We start from the raw sequence: 14,156 nt of genomic DNA on the forward strand, positions 1-14,156 counted from the left end.
TGTTTTGGTTCTAATACTATGATGTGCAACAAATACTATGATTTGGCACAAGTACTATGATTTAGTACAAATACTATGATTTGGCAGAAATACTATGACTTAGTAGTAATACTATAACATAACAGATTTCCTAAAAAAAAACTATGAAATTGCATTAATTCTATGACTTGGCAGAGATACTACGTTTTAGCACAAATACTATAACAACGCAGAAATACTATGACTTAGTAGTAATACTATAACATAACAGTTCAATGTTCTTGCACAAATACCACAATATGGCAGAAATACTATGTTTTAGCAAAAATACTGTGATTTGGTGTAAATACTACGATTTGGCACACATACTATATTCCGCAGATACACTATAACATAACAGATATTCTACGACTTAGTAGTAATACTATAACATAACAGAATTATTAACTGGGCACAAATACCACGATTTGGCAAAAATACTATGATTGGGTACAAATACTATGATTTGGCAATAATACTGCATTTTAACACAACTACTGAGATTTGATTGAAATACTATGATTTAGAAGAAATACTATTACTCCATACAAATACGATGCTTTGGGACAAATACTATGTTTTGGTTCCAATACTATGATGTTCAACAAATACTATGATTTGGCACAAGTACTATGATTTAGTACAAATACTATGATTTGGCAGAAATACTATGCCTTAGTAGTAATACTATGACATAAAAGATATACTATGGTTTTGCAGACATACTATGATTTTGCACAAATACCATGATTTGGCACAAATGCTATGATTTAGCAGAAATACTATGATTGGGTACAAATACTATGATTTGGCAATAATACTGCGTTTTAACAACAACTACTGAGATTTGATTGAAATACTATGATTTAGAAGAAATACTATGACTCCATACAAATACGATGCTTTGGCACAAATACTGTGATTTGGCAGAAATACTATGACTTAGTAGTAATACTATAACATAACAGATTTCCTAAAAAAAACTATGAAATTGCAGTAATTCTATGACTTGGCAGAGATACTACGTTTTAGTACAAATACTATAACAATGCAGAAATACTATGACTTAGTAGTAATACTATAACATAACAGTTCAATGTTCTTGCACAAATACCACAATATGGCAGAAATACTATGTTTTACCACAAATACTGTGATTTGGAATAAATACTGCGATTTGGCACACATACTATGATTTGGCAGAAATACTATGCCTTAGTAGTAATACTATAACATAAGAGATATACTATGGTTTTGCAGACATACTATGTTTTTGCACAAATACCATGATTTGGCACAAATGCTATGATTTAGCAGAAATACTATGATTGGGTATAAATACTATGATTGGGCAGAAGTACCATGTTTCAGTACAAATACTATGATTTGGCAGGAATACTCTGGTTTAGCAGAAATACTCTGATTTAGCAGAAGTACTATCTTTTGGTAGAAATTCCTGCTAAAAGGTACTATTTCTGCGTTTTAGCAGAAATACTGTAATTTGGCATAAATACTATAATTTGGGATAAATACTATGATTTGGCACATATAATATATTCAGCACATATATTATAAAATAACAGAAATATTTGGCCCCAAAACCATGATTTTGCACAAATACCATGATTTTGCAAAAATACTATGAATTGGCAGAAATACTATGATTTAGCAGAAATACTATGATTTGGCAAAAGTACTTAGATGTAGTAGAAGTACTTTGCTTTAGCAGAAATACTATGATTGAGGAGTAATACCTAAACATAGGAGAAATATTGATACACAGACACACATACACAGACAGTAAAGGGAACAGGAGCTGTGGAGAGTCTGGGCTTGGTATATGTAGGTCAGTTAAATTAGCTGCACCTGCTGTAGTCAGCCCTTACACACACAGACACAGAGAGAGGTGTGAGTTTTCTTCAGTGTATTTCTGACATTCAGGATTCCCCTCGAACAAATGGCCATAATTTCCTAACCGTAGAGGCTAGAACGGTCATTCAGGCATCGTTTTATTCAGAAGAGATGGGGGAATCTTCAGGTCTTCATAATTCAGAGATAAAACATAAATTCTTAAAGATATATGACTTGTAATACACTGTAACTGAGTAGAGGCGAAGCAAAAACTGCCTTGACTTGCGCTCAAACAACCTTTGGTAACTCTAAATCTATATGGAGCATCAAAATCATTCTTTCACCGTAAGAAACAGCAGGCTTTGGTGAACAGTCATGGAAATTTTCAGGGCTCTGTGGAAATCCATCAAAAAGATATGACGAGAGAAAAAAGTGGTTCATTTCCAGAGATTGAAATCTGATGAAATCTGAGCGAGGGACAAATTTCCTACCCTCAAACAAGTCCAACTCATTTCAGAACGGTAATAGGTGAGAAAGAAATTCTTGAATTGTGAGCGTCAGGAGTGTCTGAACATATACGGGGACAAGCCTCATGTCTTAACTTCGCTTCGTTAAGGAGATATGACAATTTGAAAATGCCTCTCATTAGAGAAATCCAGCGGTGATTTTGAACAAACTCTCCATTGAGTTTATATGGAGAGTTTTCTGACTTTGTGTTACTCTGAGGAGATTTGCAAAATATCTATGAGTCCCACAACAATGATAGTGACATTTTCTGAAAGCCGGCAAAAATACCTACGTTTTGGTGTATAATTTGTGGGGCTTGAGTGGAAATTGAGCGAGTAGCAAGAAGTTGTTTGGACATGAAGAGAAAATTCAAACAGTTTCACTGTCCCCTCTGAGTTAATTGCATAGCAACCATAGCAACGCATGTATTTTCTGAAAAATCACAATTTTGCAACTGAAAACTCAAAGAGGGATAAGATTAAAACGGTAGAAGATCTGAAAAAGCTGAATCATACAGGAATAGCCAAATCATTTGAGAACATTTTAAAGTTTGAATGAAGTTTCTAGGTGAAAGTATGAGGCAGTAGTTAAGTTTCAAAGACAAGAAAGTTTTAGCAGAATTGTGGAAGTTTCCCATTCATTTCAATGGGACAAATTAAAGGAAAAAAGTGTAATATTTTAAAAAGTATAATAGTAATAAACACCAAAAGTCATAGCCGGCATTAGCAGAAAGAGCAGAACAGTTTAGAGTTTGAACGGTGAAAATAGCACAAAAATTGTGGAAGTAGATCCACGGCAAAAAGTGTACGGAAACACCCGGAATATAATAAAGAAGAAAGAGAAACAGGATCTCAATAGTGTGGATGCCTATTAAGGCATCCACACAATAATAATAATAAAGAATAAAGAGAAACAGGAACTCAATAGTGTGGATGCTTAAAGCATCCACACAATAAGTGAGTGTCTACTTCCATTGTGTTATATGCAGTTATAGGGGCTGCATAGTGAATTGGTTTAAACAGTCATGTAACAACCAAGATCCCTGGTTTGAGACCTAAACGAGAAAGCAGGCAACTTCAGTATCACTGGTGCCAGTGTTTACTTTCTCTTTATCCCAGTGTTGGTCATGTTGTCTCTTTTCTTTGTGTATTTGCTTCTTTGATGAATGGGACCCCTACTCAAATGAAAAAACACAGACATGATGAAACAAGCCGAAATTGGAATTTGTCTCCACACAAATGCCTGTGAGGTGTCCAGTCTTCTGTTTTTGGCATACAGCATATGAGACCAGTCTCTAGCCACATACATAAAATGTGATTAGGCAGAAAGGTGATTTTCATCACAGGCACTATTCATGATGGCAGGGCAACATGGGAGCTTTCACAAGCACTCATGTATTTTCATATGTATTTTTAATGGATTAATGATGATACATCAGTCTGTCGGAAATTACAAGAACAATATTTTTTGCATAAAATAATAAAAAAAATGTCTGACTATATACACCTTTAAATATCATCTAAACCAAGCAGCTCACTGAAGAAGAAATAGACGATTATAATTATTACTAAGCTTGATAGGTAGAGGAAAAATGGCAAAAGCAAAAAACTTAATGACTTCTGATTAATTCATAATGCACTTTTGAATGTAAAATCTAGACCCCAGAGGTCTTGACAGTAGAATAGGTGCATAAGTCAGAACTATAGGTTATCTTCTTCTTGGATCGCTCTGTTGCTTGACGTGTTTCCACTGTAGCATAAAGCACATCTTCATCCTGTGAATGAATTTGTTTGTAATTATGAATATGATTGGATTTCTATAAATAATTCATTTTGTTAGAATTAATTATTAATTATGACAAGCGCTGAAAAAATACGGATTGAATATTAATGTAATTTACCTGAGTTCTTCTTGTTTTCCCACTGGTTTCTGGTCTTTGTTGATCAACTTCTGGCCACAGAAATGAATACATCATTAAAAAATAAAATCCACCATTATACTGACTTAGATGTAGTAACCTCATTGCCTGGAATTTTCTTATGTTAGCAAAATGCTTTTAAATTTTGCACAAATTGTTAAGTTTACAAATTGAGCTGATGAAAAAACTAAGTAATATACTAATTTGATGATAAGAGGATTGATTGAAAAAAGTACCATATTTAGCAATTACCTGTTTTCTGGCAGAAGTAATGAACAAGAAGAGAGACAAGAAGAGAGGAGAGAGCTGCAAAAGTTGGACACAGGATGAAGAGCAGTTTCCAACACATGCCGCAGTCTTGTGGAGATGTTTGACCAGTTAAAATTGAAGAATGTGGATCACTGAAATCTAAATTGTTCACAAACATGTTTCAGTTAGGTCTCTGTGTATATTTTTTTTTATCATTCTAATGTTTGAGATGTTGAATCTCAGTCATCAGAAAACTAGAAAAACTCATTTGAAAAGAAAACATGCATGGCAATCAAAATATTTGTTTCGTTTAAAAATAGTTAATCTTGCTTTTCATTATTAATGGTCTGACACTTCATATTAAATACGTCAGCAATGCACAATGTTACTGATAGAATATTTAAACTGCAATTCATATAAAATGCATTTTGACAATTTTAACCTAAAAAGTTTCAAATAATTGTGTAATCATGTAATGGTTTCAGAATATGTCATTTTTAAAATTGTTTTTGACAATTAACCTGAGTCTAAGTTACAGTTACATTTTTTAAATATTGATACTAATGTTTAATGTTAAAAAAAATCACATGAGCACTTACTGATTTTAATCCTTGTCGCCACACTGCCATAACTCTGAACAAATTCAAGGTTAATATCCTTTTTATCCTGTAGCTGTTTCTGCTCAGTTCCACAGTAATAGAGGCCCTCATCAGAATCAGAAATATTCACAATCAGCAGGTCATACGATCCAGAGGACTGGTTGTTTACAAAGTGGAAGCGAGGTAGAGAATTCACTAAAGTTGCTCGGTTACAGATGGGTTTCCACGAATCCTTTGTTAGTTTTAGGAAAAGAGGAGGCTGATTTTCATGGGTACAATTTCTGTACCACACAATATATTCCTCAGGTGGTTTTGTAGAGTCACAATACAGAGTTATGTTTTCACCCAATCTCACTGTCAGATCCACCACTGATCCAGAAATCCAATCACCTCCTGAAATACAAAACACAATAACACATTTTGCCAGTGTTTCACATTGTACAACATAGTTGTAAGTGTTGACTAAAGAAGTAGATTTAGATGATGTCAAATATAATCAGTAGAACAGGTAAATGTTAAATAAAATGAATGTTTCATAAAAGCTCCTTCCAAAATATTACCTAAAAAAAGGACAAAAATGATGTGAAGTCTGTCCATGTTTGACGACGACTTGCAGTTAAAAGATATCAAAAATGGTCTCACTCTTGAGTGTCCCCTTCACAGACGTTTCCTTTTAAGGAAATTCAAGTTCTGATTGGCTTGTTGAATGGAACCTTTTATTCTGTGGCTGTTTTCTGTTCGTTTGATTTTATGTGAATGAAAATAACACATGGACACAATTGCACTGCATGCATAGATCCATAATAAAATCAGGAAGCATGAATGAAATTATGTATTAGACTTGAAGTGTGCAAAATATGTTTTAGTTTGTGCTTGGAACATATTAAAAACTAGATTTGGATTTAGAAAACATGTAATGCTAATGTCACATTTTCACAAGCAGTCAGGACAGTTTAACCCAGTTCCATCCCTCCATTTTTACCTCCAAAGAGATCACTTAAGCAGCAGTTCAGTAGCCCATGTCCATATAAGTGAGGTGAGGAATGTTTATTCACCAGCACTGAATCAAGAAAAAAAGCAAGTAAAACTTGTGACACTTTTCACTGATGCCAGTCACAATGATCTTTATAAAGGTCATGCATAACACAAAATTGGAAATTAAACCAACACAACTCTAAAGAAGAAAAATCAGGACAAAAGTTGAAGAATTTAAACAATTAATTAAGTCTCTGCATTAAAACAGACCTATTCAGCTTGTATATCGTTGCAGATGGTTCATTGATCAGCATGTCAGTATCTTGCTCATTTCTTCCTACACTTGTGACCAAGACTCTAAACTGTGCGTAAAATGGACTGAACCGAACAGGCTATAGCTGGAAGACATAAAAAATGCGAATTCTCGTATTGTGTAACATAGACAAAGAGAGACAGGGTTAAATAGAGACTTGATTTCATCATAACCCGTTTAGTTTGGAGAGGGATTTTTCTTAGATTCAAACTGTAAAGGGAGATTTTTAGTGGATAACCAGAACTGACTTGGAAGGTAGCTCAGTGAAGGTTTTTGGTGGAAGTCAGCCAGATACTTGTTCTTCCGCTTGATTCTAAGAAAGAGGGGACAGATTTTCTCAATTTCTCACCACACCAGGGAAAAGCAGAGGTTAGTAGCCCGTTGAAGACTTGAATGGGAGGAAGTCATTAGTAGTGGTATTCACCTGATCCAGGACAACGGAGAGCTCCAGGTTGACGGGTAGACTCATCGAGAACCTGGTTAGTTCTCTCCACTTGCCTGTTGATCTGGAGATGGAAGCCAGAAGAGAGACTAGCCCAGGGGTGGGCAACTCCAGGCCTCGAGGGCCGGTGTCCCTGCAGGTTTTAGATGTGTCCTTGATCCAACACAGCTGATTTAAATGGCTAAATTACCTCCTCAACATGTCCTGAAGTTCTCCAGAGGCTGGTAATGAAGTAATCATTTGATTCAGGTGTGTTGACCCAAGGTGAGATTTAAAACCTGCAGGACACCGGCCCTCGAGGCCTGGAATTGCCCACCCCTGGACTAGTCTGAGCTCCCAGTGCTGGACACAGCTCCTTCCAAAGAAATGAGGTTAACTGAGGTTCATGGGAAGAAACAATGTCCCGTGGGCAATCACATAGTCAGAAGAAAGGTGAGAAACTGGGCTGTTTTTACAACCAAGGAGAGTTTGAGAGGAGCAACAAAATGGACAGACTTAGAAAACTCTTCAATGATTTTCAAGATGACTGCGTTACCTGAGGAACATCAAAGACCAGTGACAAAATCTGGAGGATCAGCGTGTTTCTTGAGAGAGAAAGGCTTCCTGAGTAGTGGAGTTCTGGGAGATGTCAGTTTAGTAGCGGCTAAGCAAGCTTGCTGAAATTCCAGATGAAACAGCAATAAAACTTTTTAAAACCAAGGAAGTGTTGATGCTGACCATACACACAAATCAGACCACACAATTTTCTTGTTATGGGTTTCTTTTTCTTTTATTCGGTTTGTGCACCGTTTTCTGTTTGGCACCAATGTCGTGTTGGACTCCCCTAACCCATCACAGCTCCCAGTGTCACTAAAAAGGGAGAAACCTAATTACTGCAAATGAGCTGGTGCTGGTCCATCAGCCTCCCTGGCATTGCCCCTTGAGCCTGTTGCACCACGCCTCCCCCTCCTAAAGACCTCACACCACCACAGACACCAATCAATACTGGGGTTAAAAGTACTGAGCCAGGGATGACCAAAGGCCAAGGTAGTGCGAGATGCTTCAAAAACAACTAAACTGATCTGCTTGATATGATTGCCAGATAGTGAGAGTGATAAAGGTTGTGTTTTCTCTAGCGCTCAGAGAGAATTTGTGAAGTTCTTGAGAGAGAACTTAGCTGAAATCATAAGTCTGGGTAGGGATAGAAAAGTTATAGAAAAGTTCATATTTCCAGAGCTGAGTGTAAAAGAAAAGCTCTCAATTTACAGGTCGATCTACGCCCCTACCCTCACCTATGGTCACAAGCTTTGGGTAGTGACCGAAAGAATGAGATTGTGAATACAAGCGGCAGAAATGGGCTTCTGGCTGGCCTCTCCCTTAGAGATAGGGTGAGAAGTTCGGCCATTCGGGAGGGGCTCAGAGTAGAGCCGCTGCTTCTCCACATTGAAAGAAGCCAGTTGAGGTGGTTCAGGCATCTGACAAGGATGCCCCCTGGGCGCCTCCTGGGCGAGGTTTTCCTGGCATGTCCCACCGGGAGGAGGCCCCGGGGCAGACCCAGGACACGCCGGAGAGATTATATCTTTCGGCTGGCCTGGGAACGCCGTGGTGTTCCCCGGATAAGCTGGAGGAGGTGGCTGGGGAGAGGGAGGTCTGGGCTTCTCTGCTTGGGCTGCTGCCCATGCGACACGGCCCTGGATAAGCGGAAGAAGATGGATGGATAGATGGAAGTTGTAGAAAATTCTCCAAATGAAAACTGACTTTGATGAGAACAATACCACTGAAGGGCTAAGTCTCATGTCTGTTGTTCATAATAAATTCGTTAAAGTTAGAAGTCTCAGAATTTACACCTCCTGTCACTAGATGTTCTATCAGTGCTTCCAGTATCCTAACCAGAAATACCTTTTGATGTTCACTTTTTTATAGGGTCTTCGCTATGGGGAGTAGATTTCATCACAGTGGATGACTTTCTGAAAGTGCTGTAACTAGAGCTGGGCGATAGAACGATAACGATATGTATCGCGATATAACTTTTACTCGATAGAGAAATTAAGCTATCGCGATAGACCTCGCCGCTCTTGTCCTCTTAAAATAAAAAAAATAAAAAAATAAAAAAGGTCAGCCAATCCAAACTAAGTAGCGCAGAGCCGAACCAATCACAGCCGCAGCGTCACGTCGCGTGACTTGTTACGTACAGCACAAGTGCCAAGCCGCACGTGTGTTTGTTTGGGAAGCAGCCAGCGGGTAATGGAGCCAGCGCGTAATGGAGGAAATGAGTGTGCCGACTAGAAAAATCAACCGAGCGTGACCGAAGAGAAAACAGATGACGGTTCCAATGCCGGAGAGATTGTCGAACGGAAGAGCCATAGAAGTTCCGTAGTTTGAAGGTATTTCGGCTATTTCAAGTCTGACAAAAAACAGAGTAGCATGCACTGTAAATTGTGCCGAAAGCAAGTCTGGAAATACAATAAACTGGTGCATGCGTCACACTGTGCGCCACGTTATTGTTTCGGTGAAATGAATTTCTACAATACTGTTACTGTTAATTCTACTCTCTGCAGTGTTTAAATGCTTACATATACACACAGTTACTGTCCGTCCACACACACGACTCTGTTCTGCTTCTATGCCCCAGCTTTGTTTACTTTTTCCCACCGAGGCTTCTAGACTTCTGATTGGCCAACATTTCTGCACGGTTAGGAATCTAGCTCCACCTGCTGCTTTGGCATGTTCCTAGCAGCGTTTTTCTTCATTTCTGCCTTTATGTGTGGACGGGATTATTTTTTTTAAAACGAAAACGGAAAATCTCCGTTTTCAAAAATACCCGTGTACGTGTGTACGTAGCCTCAGTCTCTGACTGGAAGCGCTAATTCGTCATTCGGCTTTTGTCAGACTAAAGTAACTGTTAAAACTGTTTGAAAAGCTAAGCTATACAACAAGGAGAGATTGAGAATTTCCTTTTAGTTCTCAGTTTATTTGATATTGACAAAAGTTAGTCAGTTTTGTCTGTTCTTCTGTAAAACAAACTAAGATTTATTTTTAGAATTAATATTTTGTTTCTAAGTGGAATTGACAATTTAGTAGTCTGTTTCGTTTGTTCTATTTTGAAACTTAAACGCTTTAGCGGCTGCCTTTTGTGTAGTTTGCAATATTTGCCTTTATTTATCTGAAAAAGTCTCATGTTCCTTAAGTACATCTACCCTGTTGAACTTATTATGGGAAATAAATATTTAAATAAAAACAAGCTGCTGATTATTTCACATTTTACTTGTGAGCAACGGCACATTTAAATCTTACAAATATAGTTATTTGGCTTATATCGTGATAGATATCGTTATCGCCTGAAATGAAAAAAACATATCGTGATATGAAAAAATCTCATATCGCCCAGCTCTAGCTGTAACTAAGTTTAAGAACATAATTCACCCACTGTTAACATCTTCAATGCGTTGCACCAACACAGAGCAGAGCAGCTACCTGAATGCTACTCCAACAGAGATCGATTATCTTATTAATAATTTTAGCTCCTCACTACACATAACTCTGGATACTGTAGCTCCTGTAAAAAGAGAGCCTCAGATGAGAAGTACTTTATTCAGTATAACTCTCAAAAACGTAGCTTAAAGCAGATAACTCATAAGCTGGAGAGGAAATGACATAAAACAAATTTAGAAGATCATCATTTAGCCTGGAGAAATAGTTTGCTGCTTTATAAGAAAGTCCTCCGGAAAGCTAGAATATCTTACTATTGATCACTGATTGAAGAAAACAACCAACTTTCCTCCAAACCATTGACGTGCCTTTTAGACTCCATTCCTACAAGACTGCTCAAGGATGTCCTACCATTGATTTATGCTTCTTAAATATGATCAGCCTATCTTCTATGTACCACAGGCCTTCAAGCTGGTAATAGTTAACCCTTTACTTAAAAAGCCATCTCTTGATCCAGCTATCTTAGCTAATCAGGCCAATCTCCAACCTTCCTTTCATATTAAAAAATCTTGAAAGAGTAGTTGTCAAACAGCTAACAGGTCATCTGCAGAGGAATAGCTTATTTGAAGTGCCCCTGACAGTGGACACATCTCTGTGATTGTCATGTTAGACCTCAGTCCAGCATTCGATACTGTCGACCATAATATCCTATTAGCGCAATTAGAGCACACTGTAGGTATTACAGGTACTGCGCTGCAGTGGTTTGTATCATATCTAACAGACTTCAATTTGTTCATGTAAATGGAGAGTTTTCTTCATACACTTCATACAAGGTTAATTATGGAGTTCCATAGGGTTCAGTACTAGGACCAATTCTGTTGACTTTATACATGCTTCCCTTAGGTAGTATCATCAGAAGGCAAAACATTTATTTTCACTGCTTTGCAGATGTTACCGGCACCAGACCTAGGGGAATCTGGACCGGCAGCAAGCGGCACACAGGCTAGAGAGCACTGCGTAGCCAAATATGAGCAAACTGTGGATTAATAGAGAGGACACCGAAGTTAGCGTCTTGCTCAGGCCGGAGCTCATTTATTTCTCTACATATACACAATACAAATCACACTAGACCATGCATTCTTCCCATAAAATAACAGAGTTCATAAACAAAAATGAAGTTACAAAAAGCATTCTCTCAAAAGCAAAATAAATACAAACTAATTCAAAATGACTTTACATACTCACAACTTAAACAAAACACTCACGGTTAAAGCATAACAACATACCAAAATAACCCATCTCACATTCACACAACCTTTCCCCACATTCGCGCCATATACGCTATTACTTTTGAACATGGCGTCCCTTGAACGCAACATAACATGGCGGCAGACGACTGCAACGTTGTTTCACCAACAAAAAGCTTTCCTCTTAATACATGTACTCAGTACTGCTTGGCTAACACTAAAACAAACACTACAACACATTTTCGGAAGTCGCAGGTTGCCACTGTCATAGCATATACTTGTAGTGCTACGTAGCATTATAGCATTATGCCGATGATACACTAATACTCATTACAACAAAATACCACAAAACAACATCATCACTCTCATCTCAAAATATAGCCGAACAGTTGTTACTCAACTTACATGACATTTAGAACCAGTTCGGTAACATAAAAGTTTGTTTGTCAGTACCTGTGGATTAATAGAGAGGACACCGAAGTTAGCGTCTTGCTCAGGCCGGAGCTCATTTATTTCTGAGCTGCGCATGCGCAGAGCCTATAGCTAGAGTCTCTGGTAGTTCCACAGCAGTGCAAGAGCACCATCTACTGGCATAATGAAATATAACCAATATAACAACACATAACAATGTCAAAATAAGTCACAATAATAAACAAAAAATAAGGGGGTAATTGGTTTTCTTACAAAAATAAACATGTAGCTTTTTTCAACCTGCTACACAGATGATACCCAACTTTATCTTTCCTTGAAGTCAGATAACACACACCAATGAATGGGAGGCAGAGCCTTCAGTTTTCAGGCCCCTCTTCTATGGAACCAGCTTCCAGTTTGGATTCGGGAGGCAGACACTATCTCTACTTTTAAGATTAGGCTTAAAGCTTTCCGTTTTGCTAAAGCATATAGTTAGGGCTGGATCAGGTGACCCTGTATACTCACTTAGTTACACTTCAATAGGCGTAGGCTGCTGGGGGGATTCCAATGATGCATTGAGTATTTCTTCTTCAGTCACCTTTCTCACTTAATAGACCTCTCTGCATTGAATCATACTTGTTATTAATCTCTGGCTCTCTTCCACAGCATGTCTTTTATCCTGTCTTCCTTCTCTCACCCCAACCGGTCACGGCAGATGGCCGCCCCTCCCTGAGCCTGGTTCTGTCAGAGGTTTTTTCCTGTTAAAAGGGAGTTTTTAACTGTCGCCAAAGTGCTCTCTCATAGGGGGTCATATGATTGTTGGGTTTTTCTCTGTAATTATTATTGAAAGGTCTGCCTTAAAATATAAACTGCCTTGATGTAACTGATGTTGTGATTTGGCGCTGTATAAATAAAATTGAATTGAATTGAATTTGTAAATTGTTCCTTCTTGGTTTAAACCTGCGCAGAAGACCAATATTGAAAGAGACTGATACAAATAAAACAAGTCAGAAAAAAAATGGATAGACGAGGGGAATTTTATATATTTAAGTTTGGTATGTCCACATTTCAATTTTTTGGTTCTGGCCTTTTTGCAGAGAAGGTGAACAAATATCTGTATCTGTGTTCCCGCTGCGTGAGTGTGAGTGGGGTAACTTTGCATTTGGTGCAAAGTTACCCCACCTTCATGTTTCCCAACATGAAGGTGAACTGCCTTGAAAAAGCACAAAGGGAGATTGAGACAGGAGGGTGATTAGGGTAAGTGGAGACACAAGGGGAAAACCACATAACTGAAGTGAATCAAAACTAAAGCAAAACTTAAGACAACAAATAAGGAACACAACCTCCCAAAATAAAACAGGAAGTGAGTGAGTTATATTTAACACACCCGTGACTTCCTGCCAAACAGCAGCTCAAAGGGAGAATATCCAATGCAGCCCTTGGGTACCTCCCATACAAACAACAGAAGGTCTAACAATCAGTCCCAATTAGATTCATTACAAATCAAGTACTTTAAAGTCTTGTTCCGTTTGGTCTACCAACCCGTCAGTCTGACGGTGATAGATGCTTGTTGGAACTGATTTAATGCACAATAGTTCTTTTAAAGTGTGAGACATGAACGAGTTCCCCGATCAGTCAGGATCTCTTTTGGGATGCTGACTCAGAAGATGACCTGAAACACTGCTTGCACCACAGTCTGCAGAAATGCTGCACGGGGGCAATACTTCAGGATATTGTGTTGCATAATCCCTAGAACTAACGTGAAATGGTGCACTCTGGTGAAATGGCCCAATGAGCTCAAATGGGACCTCACTTAAAGGTTACTGTATTAGATCCACAGAAGATCAGACCACATTTTCATGCTTTCCATCATATTTTATTCACAGTTTCTGTTTTCCAGACACGGCTGCAGCTGAACATACACACCAACAACAACCCCAATCACAGAACCCTACACAAATTTTAAGCTGGCGTGCTCAGCCTAAACTCTGGTTAATTTTTATTCCTATTTATTTCTGTTATGTGACGGCTGTGTGCAGGCAAGAAAAGGACCCAAGGTGCAGACTCCAGAGACAAACGTAAACTGAAACAGCTTTAATGCTGAACTCAAACAGAACAAAAGTAAGAATCCAAATAACTTACACAGGCAGACAAAACACACAGCAAAATAAACGGTAGATCACGACAATGACAAACTGCAACAGAGGGCTTAAATACA

The 14,156-nt window shown here is 38.2% G+C and overlaps 1 protein-coding gene across 4 annotated transcripts; it reads right to left on the reverse strand.

Annotated features, from left to right (window-relative positions):
- Window positions 1-3,333: 3,333 nt before the first annotated feature.
- LOC308395174 (uncharacterized protein) lies at window positions 3,334-12,773 on the reverse strand. 4 transcript variants are annotated; one of them, XM_080879888.1, is made up of 8 exons: window positions 7,223-8,223; window positions 6,855-6,980; window positions 6,679-6,743; window positions 6,125-6,202; window positions 5,143-5,535; window positions 4,547-4,702; window positions 4,277-4,326; window positions 3,334-4,150 (listed from the first exon to the last, which is right to left on the reverse strand). In XM_080879888.1, coding segments are annotated over exons 3-8 (798 nt in total). In that variant the 5' UTR covers window positions 6,680-6,743; window positions 6,855-6,980; window positions 7,223-8,223; the 3' UTR covers window positions 3,334-4,030. The 4 variants fall into 4 exon arrangements, with proteins under 4 accessions (XP_080736014.1, XP_080736012.1, XP_080736013.1 ...); XM_080879886.1 differs by having other exon boundaries at window positions 6,855-6,936; window positions 7,063-8,223; XM_080879887.1 differs by having other exon boundaries at window positions 6,855-6,961; window positions 7,063-8,223.
- Between the last annotated feature and the right edge of the window lie 1,383 nt (window positions 12,774-14,156).

Source organism: Rhamphochromis sp. 'chilingali' (genome assembly GCF_963969265.1).
Source record: "Rhamphochromis sp. 'chilingali' genome assembly, chromosome: 4".
Taxonomy (NCBI): Eukaryota; Metazoa; Chordata; class Actinopteri; order Cichliformes; family Cichlidae; genus Rhamphochromis; species Rhamphochromis sp. 'chilingali'.

Bases quoted from the DNA above. Each gene is read 5' to 3' on its own strand.
- LOC308395174 (XM_080879885.1), bottom strand. From the start codon at position 12,055: ATGCGCAGCTCAGAAATAAATGAGCTCCGGCCTGAGCAAGACGCTAAC. The intron at 4,327-4,546 runs GTAATTGCTAAA...TTCTGTGGCCAG, and splicing joins TTACTTCTGCCAGAAAACAG to AAGTTGATCAACAAAGACCA. The intron at 4,151-4,276 runs GTAAATTACATT...ATTCATTCACAG, and splicing joins GGAAAACAAGAAGAACTCAG to GATGAAGATGTGCTTTATGC.